This window comes from Ranitomeya variabilis, chromosome 5 (assembly GCF_051348905.1).
Source record: "Ranitomeya variabilis isolate aRanVar5 chromosome 5, aRanVar5.hap1, whole genome shotgun sequence".
In the NCBI taxonomy this organism is placed as follows: Eukaryota; Metazoa; Chordata; class Amphibia; order Anura; family Dendrobatidae; genus Ranitomeya; species Ranitomeya variabilis.
Window position 1 is genome coordinate 560,873,190 of NC_135236.1, and position 15,364 is coordinate 560,888,553.

A 15,364-nucleotide genomic window follows, 5' to 3' on the forward strand; every position below is an offset into this window, starting at 1 on the left:
GCCAGGTCATCTGGCGCAGCACCCCATCACTCTCCTTCTTGGTCAAATAGCCCTTACACAGCCTGGAGGTGTGTTTGGGGTCATTGTCCTGTTGAAAAATAAATGATGGTCCAACTGAACGCAAACTGTTGTGAAATTGGATTTTGGGCTCCCCCGGTGGCCACTGGTGGAATTGAACTGGTGTGCATCATCCCCTCTGTTCACCTGTTCCCATCAGGATGTGGGAGTCGCTATTTAGCCTTGCTCCTCTGTCACTTCCATGCCGGTCAACATTGTAATCAGAAGCCTTTCTGTGCATGTTCCTGCTGCTAGACAACTTCCAGCTAAGTTGGACTTTAGTCCTCGTTTGTTTTTGCATTTTGTTCCAGTTCACAGCTGTAGTTTCGTTTCTGTGTCTGGAAAGCTCTTGTGATCTGAAATTGCCACTCTGATGTTATGAGTTAATACTAGAGTCTTAAAGTAATTTCAGGATGGTATTTTGATAGGGTTTTCAGCTGACCATGAAAGTGCCCTTTCTGTCTTCCTGCTATCTAGTAAGCGGACCTCAATTTTGCTAAACCTATTTTCATACTACGTTTGTCATTTCATCTAAAATCACCGCCAATATATGTGGGGGCCTCTGTCTGCCTTTCGGGGAAATTTCTCTAGAGGTGAGCCAGGACTATATTTTCCTCTGCCAGGATTAGTTAGTCCTCCGGCCGGCGCTGGGCGTCTAGGGATAAAACGTAGGCAAACGCTACCCGGCTACTGTTAGTTGTGCGGCAGGTTTAGTTCATGGTCAGTTTAGTTTCCATCCTTCCAAGAGCTAGTTCTTATGTTTGCTGGGCTATGTTCTCTTGCCATTGAGAACCATAACAGTTTGACCGGCCCCAAAAAAAGGGTTAAATTAATTGACAGAGAAAGGAGAGAAAAGAGAAGTCTGCTGAAGATTTTTTTTTTTTTTTTCCCTTCAGTTCTGAGTGTGCTTGTAATTGAATCTCTTGCAAGTCTGCCTATATTGCAGCCTTTCTCTCTCTCTCTCCTTCTAATCCTGGAATGGCTCTGTGTTCACCTGTTTAAAATGGATATTCAGAGTTTAGCTGCAGGTTTGAATAATCTCACCACGAAAGTTCAAAATTTACAAGATTTTGTTATTCATGTTCCTATATCTGAACCTAGAATTCCTTTGCCTGAATTTTTCTCAGGGAATAGATCTTGCTTTCAAAATTTCAAAAATAATTGCAAGTTGTTTTTGTCCCTGAAATCTCGCTCTGCTGGAGATCCTGCTCAGCAGGTCAGGATTGTGATTTCCTTGCTCCGGGGCGACCCTCAGGATTGGGCTTTTGCATTGGCTCCAGGGGATCCTGCGTTGCTCAATGTGGATGCGTTTTTTCTGGCCTTGGGGTTGCTTTATGAGGAACCCCAGTCAGAACTTCAGGCGGAAAAGGCCTTGATGTCCCTATCTCAGGGGCAAGACGAAGCTGAAATATACTGCCAGAAATTTCGTAAATGGGCTGTGCTTACTCAGTGGAATGAGTGCGCCCTGGCGGCGAATTTCAGAGAGGGTCTCTCTGATGCCATTAAGGATGTTATGGTGGGGTTCCCTGTGCCTGCGGGTCTGAATGAGTCCATGACAATGGCTATCCAGATCGATAGGCGTCTGCGGGAGCGCAAACCTGTGCACCATTTGGCGGTGTCTACTGAGAAGACGCCAGAGAATATGCAATGTGATAGAATTCTGTCCAGAAGTGAACGGCAGAATTTTAGACGAAAAAATGGGTTGTGCTTCTATTGCGGTGATTCAACTCACGTTATATCAGCATGCTCTAAGCGTACTAAGAAGCTTGATAAGTCTGTTTCAATTGGCACTTTACAGTCTAAGTTTATTCTATCTGTGACCCTGATTTGTTCTTTATCATCTATTACCGCGGATGCCTATGTCGACTCTGGCGCCGCTTTGAGTCTTATGGATTGGTCCTTTGCCAAACGCTGTGGGTATGATTTGGAGCCTCTTGAAACTCCTATACCCCTGAAGGGGATTGACTCCACCCCATTGGCTAGCAATAAACCACAATACTGGACACAAGTAACTATGCGGATTAATCCGGATCACCAGGAGATTATTCGCTTTCTTGTGCTGTATAACCTACATGATGTGTTGGTGCTTGGATTGCCATGGCTGCAATCTCATAACCCAGTCCTTGACTGGAAAGCTATGTCTGTGTTAAGCTGGGGATGTAAGGGGACGCATGGGGACGTACCTGTGGTTTCCATTTCATCATCTATTCCCTCTGAGATTCCTGAATTCTTGACTGAATATCGTGACGTTTTTGAAGAACCTAAGCTTGGTTCATTACCTCCGCACCGGGAGTGCGATTGTGCCATAGATTTGATTCCGGGTAGTAAATACCCTAAGGGTCGTTTGTTTAATCTGTCTGTGCCTGAACATGCTGCTATGCGAGAATATATAAAGGAGTCCTTGGAAAAGGGACATATTCGTCCTTCATCATCTCCCTTAGGAGCCGGTTTTTTCTTTGTGGCTAAGAAAGATGGCTCTTTGAGGCCGTGTATTGATTATCGGCTTTTGAATAAAATCACGGTTAAATATCAATATCCGTTGCCACTGCTGACTGATTTGTTTGCTCGCATAAAGGGGGCCAAGTGGTTCTCTAAGATAGATCTCCGTGGGGCGTATAATTTGGTGCGAAGTAAGCAGGGGGATGAGTGGAAAACCGCATTTAATACGCCCGAGGGCCACTTTGAGTATTTGGTGATGCCTTTTGGTCTTTCAAATGCCCCTTCAGTCTTTCAGTCCTTTATGCATGACATTTTCCGTGATTATTTGGATAAATTTATGATTGTGTATCTGGATGATATTTTGATTTTTTCGGATGACTGGGACTCTCATGTCCAGCAGGTCAGGAGGGTTTTTCAGGTTTTGCGGTCCAATTCCTTGTGTGTGAAGGGTTCTAAGTGCGTTTTTGGGGTTCAAAAGATTTCCTTTTTGGGATATATTTTTTCCCCCTCTTCCATCGAGATGGATCCTGTCAAGGTTCAGGCTATTTGTGATTGGACGCAACCCTCTTCTCTTAAGAGTCTTCAGAAATTTTTGGGCTTTGCTAACTTTTATCGTCGATTTATTGCTGGTTTTTCTGATGTTGTTAAACCATTGACTGATTTGACTAAGAAGGGTGCTGATGTTGCTGATTGGTCCCCTGCTGCTGTGGAGGCCTTTCGGGAGCTTAAGCGCCGCTTTTCTTCCGCCCCTGTGTTGCGTCAGCCTGATGTTGCTCTTCCTTTTCAGGTTGAGGTCGACGCTTCTGAAATCGGAGCTGGGGCGGTTTTGTCGCAGAGAAGTTCCGATTGCTCCGTGATGAGACCTTGTGCTTTTTTCTCGCGTAAATTTTCGCCCGCCGAGCGGAATTATGATGTTGGGAATCGGGAGCTTTTGGCCATGAAGTGGGCTTTTGAGGAGTGGCGTCATTGGCTTGAGGGGGCTAGACATCAGGTGGTGGTATTGACTGACCACAAAAATTTAATTTATCTTGAGTCCGCCAGACGCCTGAATCCTAGACAGGCGCGCTGGTCGTTGTTTTTCTCTCGGTTTAATTTTGTGGTGTCCTACCTGCCGGGTTCTAAGAATGTTAAGGCGGATGCCCTTTCTAGGAGTTTTGAGCCTGACTCCCCTGGTAATTCTGAACCTACAGGTATCCTTAAGGATGGAGTGATATTGTCTGCCGTTTCTCCAGACCTGCGGCGGGCCTTGCAGGAGTTTCAGGCGGATAGACCTGATCGTTGCCCACCTGGTAGACTGTTTGTTCCTGATGATTGGACCAGTAAAGTCATTTCTGAGGTTCATTCTTCTGCGTTGGCAGGTCATCCTGGAATCTTTGGTACCAGGGATTTGGTGGCAAGGTCCTTCTGGTGGCCTTCCCTGTCTCGAGATGTGCGAGGCTTCGTGCAGTCTTGTGACGTTTGTGCTCGGGCCAAGCCTTGTTGTTCTCGGGCTAGTGGATTGTTGTTGCCCTTGCCTATTCCGAAGAGGCCCTGGACGCACATCTCGATGGATTTTATTTCGGATCTTCCTGTTTCTCAGAAGATGTCTGTCATTTGGGTGGTGTGTGATCGTTTCTCTAAGATGGTCCATTTGGTTCCCCTGCCTAAGTTGCCTTCTTCTTCCGAGTTGGTTCCTCTGTTTTTTCAAAATGTGGTCCGTTTGCATGGTATTCCAGAGAATATCGTTTCTGACAGAGGTACCCAATTCGTGTCTAGATTTTGGCGAGCATTCTGTGCTAGGATGGGCATAGATTTGTCTTTCTCGTCTGCTTTCCATCCTCAGACTAATGGCCAGACCGAGCGGACGAATCAGACCTTGGAGACATATTTGAGGTGTTTTGTGTCTGCAGATCAGGATGATTGGGTTGCTTTTTTGCCTTTAGCGGAGTTTGCCCTCAATAATCGGGCCAGCTCTGCCACCTTGGTGTCTCCCTTTTTCTGTAATTCGGGGTTTCATCCTCGATTTTCTTCTGGTCAGGTGGAATCTTCGGATTGTCCTGGAGTGGATGCTGTGGTGGAGAGGTTGCATCAGATTTGGGGGCAGGTAGTGGACAATTTGAAGTTGTCCCAGGAGAAGACTCAGCTTTTTGCCAACCGCCGGCGTCGGGTTGGTCCTCGGCTTTGTGTTGGGGACTTGGTGTGGTTGTCTTCTCGTTTTGTCCCTATGAGGGTTTCTTCTCCCAAGTTTAAGCCTCGGTTCATCGGCCCGTACAGGATATTGGAGATTCTTAACCCTGTGTCCTTCCGTTTGGATCTCCCTGCATCTTTTTCTATTCATAATGTTTTTCATCGGTCATTATTGCGCAGGTATGAGGTACCGGTTGTGCCTTCCGTTGAGCCTCCTGCTCCGGTGTTGGTTGAGGGCGAGTTGGAGTACGTTGTGGAAAAAATCTTGGACTCCTGTGTTTCCAGACGGAAACTCCAGTATCTGGTCAAATGGAAGGGATACGGTCAGGAGGATAATTCTTGGGTGACTGCCTCTGATGTTCATGCCTCCGATCTGGTCCGTGCCTTTCATAGGGCTCATCCTGATCGCCCTGGTGGTTCTGATGAGGGTTCGGTGCCCCCTCCTTGAGGGGGGGGTACTGTTGTGAAATTGGATTTTGGGCTCCCCCGGTGGCCACTGGTGGAATTGAACTGGTGTGCATCATCTCCTCTGTTCACCTGTTCCCATCAGGATGTGGGAGTCGCTATTTAGCCTTGCTCCTCTGTCACTTCCATGCCGGTCAACATTGTAATCAGAAGCCTTTCTGTGCATGTTCCTGCTGCTAGACAACTTCCAGCTAAGTTGGACTTTAGTCCTCGTTTGTTTTTGCATTTTGTTCCAGTTCACAGCTGTAGTTTCGTTTCTGTGTCTGGAAAGCTCTTGTGATCTGAAATTGCCACTCTGATGTTATGAGTTAATACTAGAGTCTTAAAGTAATTTCAGGATGGTATTTTGATAGGGTTTTCAGCTGACCATGAAAGTGCCCTTTCTGTCTTCCTGCTATCTAGTAAGCGGACCTCAATTTTGCTAAACCTATTTTCATACTACGTTTGTCATTTCATCTAAAATCACCGCCAATATATGTGGGGGCCTCTGTCTGCCTTTCGGGGAAATTTCTCTAGAGGTGAGCCAGGACTATATTTTCCTCTGCCAGGATTAGTTAGTCCTCCGGCCGGCGCTGGGCGTCTAGGGATAAAACGTAGGCAAACGCTACCCGGCTACTGTTAGTTGTGCGGCAGGTTTAGTTCATGGTCAGTTTAGTTTCCATCCTTCCAAGAGCTAGTTCTTATGTTTGCTGGGCTATGTTCTCTTGCCATTGAGAACCATAACAGCAAACCAGATGGAATAGTATGCCGCTGCAAGATGCTGTGGTAGCCATGCTGGTTCAGTATGCCTTAAATTTTGAATAAATCCCCAACAGTGTCACCAGCAAAGCACCCCCACACCATCACACCTCCTCCTCTATGCTTCACGGTGGGAACCAGGCATGTGGAGTCCATCCGTTCCCCTTTTCTGATTCGCACAAAGACACGGTGGTTGGAACCAAAGATCTCAAATTTGGACTCATCAGACCAAAGCACAGATTTCCACTGGTCTAATTTCCATTCCTTGTGTTCTTTAGCCCAAACAAGTCTCTTCTGCTTGTTGCCTGTCCTTAGCAGTGGTTTCCTAGCAGCTATTTTACCATGAAGGCCTGCTGCACAAACTCTCCTCTTACCAGTTGTTGTAGAGATGTGTCTGCTGCTAGAACTCTGTGTGGCATTGACCTGGTCTCTAATCCGAGCTGCTGTTAACCTGCGATTTTCTGAGGCTGGTGACTCAAAACTTATCCTCAGAAGCAGAGGTGACTCTTGGTCTTCCTTTCCTGGGGCGGTCCTCATGTGAGCCAGTTTCTTTGTAGCGCTTGATGGTTTTTGCCACTGCACTTGGGGACACTTTCAAAGTTTTCCCAATTTTTCGGACTGACTGACCTTAATTTCTTAAAGTATTGATGGCCACTCGTTTTTCTTAGCTGCTTTTTTCTTGCCATAATACAAATTCTTAACAGTCTATTCAGTAGGACTATCAGCTGTGTATCCACCAGACCTTCTGCTCAACACAACTGATGGTCCCAATCCCATTTATTAAACCTGACAGGGCACACCTGTGAAGTGAAAACCATTCCCGGTGACTACCTCTCGATGCTCATCAAGAGAATGCCAAGAGTGTGCAACAGTCATCAAAGTATATATATATATATATATATATAATGTGTTGTGTGTGTATATCTATATATATATATACAATTGTCTAATGGGTACTTCCGTCTTACTGTCTGTCTTTCTGTCGGCAACTTCCATCACGGAAATGCCGCGTCGCTGATTGGTCTCGCCAGCTGCCTGTCATGGCTGCCGCGACCAATCAGCGACGGGCACAGTCCAATTAGTCCCTCCCTACTCCCCTGCAGTCAGTGCCCGGCGCCCGCTCCATACTCCCCGCAGTCAGTGCCCGGCGCCCACTCCATACTCCCCGCAGTCACCGCTCACACAGGGTTAATGGCAGCGGTAACGGACCGCGTTATGCCGGGTAACTCACTCTGTTACCGCCGCTATTAACCCTGTGTCACCAAGTTTTTACTATTGATGCTGCCTATGCAGCGTCAATAGTAAAAAGATCTAATGTTAAAAAAAATAAAAAATCATTATATACTCACTTTCCGCCGCCTTTCCCGCTCCTTGCGACGCTCCGGTGACCGCTCCATGCAAGCGGCAAGTTCCGGTGGCAAGGATGGTATGCGAGAAGGACCTGCCATGACGTCACGGTCATGTGACCGCGACGTAATCACAGGTCCTGCGCGAGAAGGACCTGCCATGACGTCACGTCATGTGAGCGCGACGTCATCACAGGTCCTGCGCTCATACCAACCCTGGGACCGGAAGCTGCCGACACAGGCGACAGGACAATATACTACGTGGCTGGGCAATATACTACGTGGGTCTGTGCTGTATACTACGTCGCTGTGCAATATACTACGTGGCTGGGCAATATACTACGTGGCTGGGCAATATACTACGTCACTGGGCAATATACTACGTGGCTTGGCAATATACTACGTCACTGGGCAATATACTACGTGGCTGGGCAATATACTATGTGGCTGGGCAATATACTATGTGGCTGGGCAATATACTACGTGGCCGGGCAATATACTACGTGGCTGGGCAATATACTACGTGACTGGGCAATATACTACATCACTGGGCAATATACTACGTCACTGGGCAATATACTACGTGGCTGGGCAATATACTACGTCACTGGGCAATATACTGTGTGGCTGGGCAATTTACTACATCACTGGGCAATATACTACGTGGCTGGGCAACATACTACGTGGTTGGGCAATATACTACGTGGCTGGGCAATATACTACGTGGGCTGTGCAATATACTATGTGGACAAGCATATTCTAGAATACCTGATGCGTTAGAATCGGGCCACCATCTATATACACACAGACCTGCACTGCCTCATTGAATAACATTGGTCGGAGTGCAATATGAGTGGTTGAGCCCTTATGCTGGGTAATATTCTTCTAGGAGCACATATACACAGAAACATGGGCCTACCGCTTTGATTACTTGTGACCAGAGTTTGCATGCCCTTGTGTAAGAACATTTCCAGAGATCTCACATGAATCTTTCACAACCGCACAGTGCAATATCGTACATGTAATCCCTGGTACAGAGAAAGAGAAGAACCGTAGATGGGAGAAGTGCACACCTATCAAGACTTACAATTTTACTGCGTGTGATTTCATAAGCCCATAATTAGTGAGAATGCTTCTGTGACACTTCTCTGCAGATCTCAGGTGATCACGGCTCCCAATAGAAGATTCAGGAAGCTCATATCGGTGGACGTGTTCGCTTTCACAGCTACATCCATCTATACAGCTTAAAGGACAAGCTATTGATCTGCCATAACAATAAAAACGCTGATAGATGAAGACATGGAGTGAATAATGTTAATTATGTCATGACAATGCCACCTGTCAATGGGTGGGGTACGTTAGGCAGGAAAAATGAGTGAGCTAGGATCTGAGTGACGAGCCAAATTGAGATGGTTAGATGAGCAAATCAGATCATGTCCAAAATAGCAGGTGTCCCCAGTGTAGGCTTTAGCTAGCACATTGTAAGGCAGAACAGCTGGTAAACTGGCTGCAATGGGCGTCCAAGGCACATAGATGTGCATGAAGACTTGCCCACCTGTTCCAATCCCACAGGAGAGCTTGCCAAGAATGGTCCTCGCTGGACGTCTTCACAGTTCATGACTTGATAGGTCCAGAGCTGTTTTGCTGATAGGTGGTTTTAATGTTATGCCTGATGAGTATATAGCAGTCTTCAGTGACACTGATTATTTTTATAGCAAAATAACATTGATGGCCTATCTTTAGGCCAAGTTCGCAAGGTTCAGTATTTGGTCAGTATAAACCAGGAGTGGAACGATCAGAGGAAAGTATCATAGAAATACATCACCACTTCTGAATTTGTGTGAACCTGGCCTAAGGATAGTTCGTCCATGTTAAAGTCCCAAACAATCCCTTTAAATGAAGATTGAATTATTTGATGGAAAAAATGTTGCTCATCCCTGTCTGGCCCTATGTGTAAAAGTGATCACAAACTTATCAAAAATGCACTGTGTGGCCTCATTCAGACATCAGTGGTTTATCTTGTGCGCAAATTGTGTCAGTATTTTTTTTTTTATCTGATTTTCATCATTACCATCAATTTAATCAGTTTTCTGAGGTTTCTAAAAATTCTCCTATCACTCAGTCCACGAAAAACAGACCACATATGGATGGCATGGCTGATGCATGTTTAGCCCTACTCAGTTCTCCTATCAATGCGTATAAAATACATGTATGATACAGGAGTGCATGATTTCCTATTCCAAACACTAATCAGAAAAATCTGGAATAACCCTGAGAAGAGGTTGTCCACCATGCTTCAAAATAATAAAATGAAGTATCCTCACCTTACTGACCACCCGCTGCTCCTCTTCCACTATTGCTTATAGACCCACACACACTGGAGGTGTTGGCCTAGCCCATAGTCCATGGGTAGGGGAGTCAGAAAGGATAGCTGGCAGATATTGCTAGGCAAACAGCTATCTGATGGGTGTCTCCATACTTCTAGTCTGCCCCAGATGGACATGTGACCAGTTATTACCTGCAGTTGTGATCAACGCCTCACCACTACAACCAGTGATTGGTCTCATCGTTCCTATGTCCTTCCAGGCGAACAGAAAGTGCAAAGATCGACAGGAAACGCACGCTGCATTTCAAGCGTAATGGTGGAGGATTGGTATCATGAATACCATTATTTTATTTTTTAGAACATTCATTATGGTTTAAACAAAATATTGCAGGACTTCCCCTGTAAAGCAAATCTGTCATCAGGATTGTGCTCAGTAACCTACAGACACTGTCAGGTTGTCGTCGTTAGACTGATTAAAATGATACCTGAGTTGAAGAAATCCATCTTGTGGTTGTTGTTTCATCTTTATTTTCAGTGAATGAGATTCTGGTGCTTCAGGGCGGCCTGTGAAGGTCTTCATGTGGTGCTCTGGCCTCATTGTCATCCTTCTGGGCAAAAATGCTAGGTGACTGATCCCTCAATGACCTGCCTCCTATTTTAAATACTGTGCTTGCGCAGTTAATATTGTGGTCTTTAAAAAAAAAAAAATAATAATTAACTCCAGTAAAATGGCAGTGGCACATGGGCATTAGCAGCTTATGCCCGGAGTCAGTGAGACGTAAGTGCTGAGTTGTTCCTTTCACTGCTATCATCTGTACTCCAAATGAGTATGTTCTGAAGCTGAAGGTAGTCTGGGGAATGGCAGGGGTTTGGACACCATGTGTTTTAGAAATCCATGAGGAGCAGAAGAGCCACAATTGGCCACTCTTGTGACTTGACTAGATTAGGAATGGCCCATCATCATGACCAGGATATATACAATAAAGAAGGGTTTTCCATAACGTCCTCCTGACACCCCCAATTGTTGGTGAGGGGCAGCTAGAGAAGCAGTTTTGGTAGGAGAGACTATGCTGCAGAAGACTTTCGGCTGCACCATTTTCTGGTTTCGCAGCAATACCTTCACATTTGGACATGTTCTCTTGTGTTGAGGAGACACATTTAAGGATAAGCTGAGGTAAGTTTTCCACATTTTGGCATGGACCACTGTTAAAGTTCCAGATAGAAAGCTAATTTGTAGAATAGGACTCGTGTACACGCTGACTTGGGGTTAAGAGCAGAACTTTAGACAGAATTCATTATTTTATTGTTAGCAGAGGTTCTTGGTTTCATGTTGGAGATGCCTAATGCTAATGCACACTCATCCCGCGATATGTGTTAATCATGCCATATAGTGGGGAAAGTGTATTTGTAGCAACTGTAAGTTACTGGATGTCGTAGACCGTTATCTAATTAGGAATCTCAGAGAAGGAATTCATGATATGGAACGTAGGGTAGAATGACAGAAACAAATGTCTCCGCTGAGGGCAGCTAGAATCGCTGGAGGACAGGAACGTTTTTGCAAAGGGACTCTCAAGTACAAAAGCATTCATCCGGACAAGTAATTACTTAAAGGGCCCTACTCACCAAGAAGAGTATATTAATTCAGTGGGGGGTCCTGCAGCCCATTGTGCAGGTAGGGCAACTCAGCCTCCTCTATGTAGTGGCTTTACCTTTCTGGAACAATGATAACATTAACAATGGGGAGGGCATAGTAAGCCGCTTCCAGTCATTCAAATACATTGGATGGCTGTTGAAATTGGTGGATTTGGCTGGCTTAATGTCATGGGAATGAAGACATTTGGAATGCTATACTTGATACAGGCACAGTGCTCCTCTAAAGGTAACCAGTTATCGGATGTACCACTCTAACATTGGTACCATGTTTTTAAACATCTAATTTACTTTGTACCAAATTACACTTCTGCATTCTGGTATGCATCAACAAATGAAGTTCAAACTTTAAAAGGGGTTGTCCCAATTTAGCACCTATCCATGGGATCACTGGGGGTCACCCAACAATCCCAAGAAGGCTCTGAAGTACTATGTTAGAATGGAGAAGCGTACAAGCATGCAACTAGAGCTCCATTCACGGTCCACAGGACAATCTACAGCAGTCCCATAGACAATGAATGGCCCCTCTGATCCCTATTCCCAAGATCAATGAAGGTCTTGGCATTGGGATTCTCAGCAATCAGCAATATATCACTAGATTTGGAACAATCACAACATAGGAATAAAGGAAAATCTCCCGCCTCAGCTGAAATTCTAACTCGCATGTAAATTTAAGAAAGCGAAAAGTACCCACAGTAATGTAGAATCTGAATGTGTAACATGAAGCGGCATGGGGGGGAATGGAGTGCTTATTTAAATCAAAAGGATTTATTTTCCCAAACTATTTCTATGCACATGTAGCTTTTTCAAAGACGTGTCCAGCAATACATTTACATGACCAATCTATTCCTCCATTCCTGAGAAATCAGTGTTTTAATTGATATGCTGAAGAACAGTGATATGGTGTATCTGAAGCCTGCGTCACCCCAGCTCTATTCCCCACCCAGTGCTGCTGCCTCCTGTTTAACTGATGTCCCCTGTGCTGTGTGTCTTTAGGCAAAGAAGCCCTCAGGAGGAGGTGGTGCTGGGTGGGGAAAAGGGCTGGAGTGACAGAGGTTCTCTATATGAATTTTCGCAGTCATTAATTATCTTTAATCTTTTCATGACCCTTCAGTGCAAAAAGTCGTACGTTTAGTAGAATGTCTCAAAAATCGTGCAAAAAGCCAGTTACGGCTGTCAGCTTTCCCCATTCCAGGGTTTTCGGCTTTCGCTGTGCTGTGGTGTAGGCCACCATGTATTCTTTGTAGCTAATAATTTGGATTTTAGACATATTATTATGAGAAGGATGAGAATATTAAGATAAGCTAATATTTCCTTGAACCTTGTGTTGAGCTAACAAGTCAATGTCTCGTGATTTCTGAAAGAACTATAAATCGTGACAAGTCCCACTTAGTCATATGGTCATTTCCTCTTAAGTTTGGTTAGCCCTGCAGCAATACTAGAAATGTCTGCATTACTAAGGAGTTCTAGTAAATGGTAAAAAAAGACCTTCTAGTTATTCTGCATATAGACACAGAGCCTCTTCATTTGCCGGCACCTTCATTGTTGGCCCACAACTTATCATCCTATTGGGTCTTTTACCCTTAGGAGCAGGAAATAAGGCTGGACATCCTAAAACTAAGAATGGGCTCAAAGACAAGGGTTAGGCTATGTTCACACATAACGTTTTTGCTATGGGTTTTTTCTGCAGCCAAAATCTCTTTTGTCAGAAAAAAGCGCTGAGATCAAAACCTGCACTCTTGATGCTTTTTTTTTTTTTTGCAGCATTTTTTGGATGCGGATTCTGTTTGTTTACAGTACGTATTTAATGATATTAATTTTTATTCACAAAAAAATGCTTTAAAAAACGTTTTCTGAAAATTTTCATTTTCTCTTTTTGCTTTCTGTGAGTGAAAACAAACATTCAAAGGCTGGGATCACACATACAAGAAACACGGGCGAGTCTCGCATGTTTATATCCGGCCCTGCCGCCGGCACTCCGGAGCAGAGCGTGCGGTCGCACAGCAATACATGGAGCTGCACGCTCCGCTCTTGAGTGACGGCGGCAATGCCGGGTATTAACATGCGAGACTCGGCCGTGTTTCTCGTATGTGTGATCCCTGCCAAATTCTGAATGAATGGATATGCTTCAGGTTGAAAAAGACCCAGGAGCTCTCACATTCAGTCAAGAGGAAAACCAAAAAACAAACACGTCCATGAGATTTGTGAAATTTCTTATCTTTTGCTGGCACTATAAAAAGCAGCTGTTAACGCTGAATGTGAACATAGCCTTAGAAAGTAAACTAGTTAAAGGGAATCCATCGCGCAGAATAATGGCAGGCCAGAACACGACTATGTCTCCCCGCTATATGGGCCATCGGTTATCATGTGGCTGCATCTTAGTTGTGGCTTTTGCATTGTACAATAATTGCAGAATCATGTTGGTGACAAGAACGTCAAGCTCATTGTGCTGCTTATCTTCAGTGCTGACAATAAGCCGGGTGCACTCTCACCTACTTTCACGTTTTCAGAGTAATCTAATCGGCTTTTCCAGGGGCTAAAGTGCACAGTTATTGCTGTGCTTCCAGCTAATGGATTAGTAATGTTTACAACCCTGCTCCCATGCAGGTGATGCATTAATCCCAGTGGGATACAGGAAAGTGTCTACATACAAGGTATGTCAGTGTTTCCTGGCATTGTTCTGGTGGCCTCTACTTCCCAAACCTGGGGAGATGTGCACAGGTCTCCATTTCTCGTGCCTGCCCTTGCCCAGTACACCAATGCTTGTGAAGGATGAGAACATTTCCCAAGATGTTGAATGTTGACAAAGTTGCTCCACATGAATTATCAGACAGTTTTTTTCCTTTATGTGTAGCTGTTCCCACTATATTACAATATAAAATAAAAAACGCCTTCATGGTCGCACCTATGTGTCGCTCACAACTATGATATGCTGTGTGATTCCCATGTGGATGCTCCTGCATGCTTCCAGCTGTAGACATTTTCCCCTTTTGCTCCCAAGAATGAAAGGTAAAATATGTAATATGGCTGTTATAGGGTTATTCCCATCTCCATAGATGGATTCAACTTGTAGAATGAAGCACTTTTTCAATTTTATTACTTTTTAAAATTTACAGTCATTCTTGAGATACTACCACTTTTTTTAAACTGCTTGTTGCTTAAGAGACTGACCACTGCTGCTGTCTAGCTTTGTAGCAATGCGCTGAACTGGGCGGGTTTAGGAGGTTATAGCGCCCTCTACCGATCTTGGCCATATTCAAAACAGTGCTTGCAAGCTCAATAGAAAAGATCCTATAATCACTGTGCATGTTCTGCCGTCTAGCAGTGATGGTCGGTTTCCAAGACGACAAACAATAAATAAAAGGAAGGTGTTAATATCTCAAATAACTAAAAAATTTAAAAGGCAGTAAATGGCAAATTTTTTTGTATTTATAGGCACTATCCAACAGTAGCTGTTTACGAAGATCAAAATAACCCTTTAAATGAAGTTTGATTTTAACCTTCCTGTTGTTCCTCTTGACTAAAGCTTTTTTGGTTTGTTCCTCCAGTGGAACCTCATCTGCGATAATGACTGGAAGGTGCCGTTAACGTCATCAGTGTTCTTTTTGGGGGTGCTGCTGGGCTCATTTTTGTCAGGACAGATGTCAGACAGGTAAGTTGCTTTTCTATTAATCTAGTGTCATTCCTAACTGCTAGTGATGAGCGAATATACTTGTTACTCGAGATTTCTCGAGCATGCTCGGGGGTCCTCAGTATTTTTTAGTGCTCGGAGATTTAGTTTTTCTTGCCGCAGCTGAATGATTTACATCTGTTAGCCAGCTTAATTACATGTGGGGATTCCCTAGCAACCAGGCAACCCCCACATGTGCTTATGCTGGCTAACAGATGTAAATCATTCAGCTGCGGCAAGAAAAACTAAATCTCCGAGCACTAAAAAATACTCGGAGGACCCCCGAGCATGCTCGAGAAATCTCGAGTAACAAGTATATTCACTTATCACTACTAACTGCCAATGAATATTGCAATAAATATCTGGTTAGATCCTCATCTTGCTTAGATCTAGTATAATGCTTAGTGGGTGTACATGAACATCATCACCCGTGCACTAATATCTTCTATCCACAGGAAACATGAATCCTACCATCTTTCAACCTATCTTTGGTGGCCAATACAGACT

The 15,364-nt window shown here is 44.5% G+C and overlaps 1 protein-coding gene across 1 annotated transcript in view; it reads left to right on the forward strand.

The window, feature by feature from the left end:
• The window catches only part of LOC143776512 (organic cation/carnitine transporter 2-like), a 65,581-nt gene that overhangs the window by 13,186 nt on the left and 37,031 nt on the right, over positions 1–15,364 (forward strand). The window contains exon 2 of the mRNA XM_077265963.1: positions 14,736–14,839. Coding sequence (XP_077122078.1) covers positions 14,736–14,839 — 104 coding nt within the window. The remainder of the gene's footprint in view (positions 1–14,735; positions 14,840–15,364) is intronic.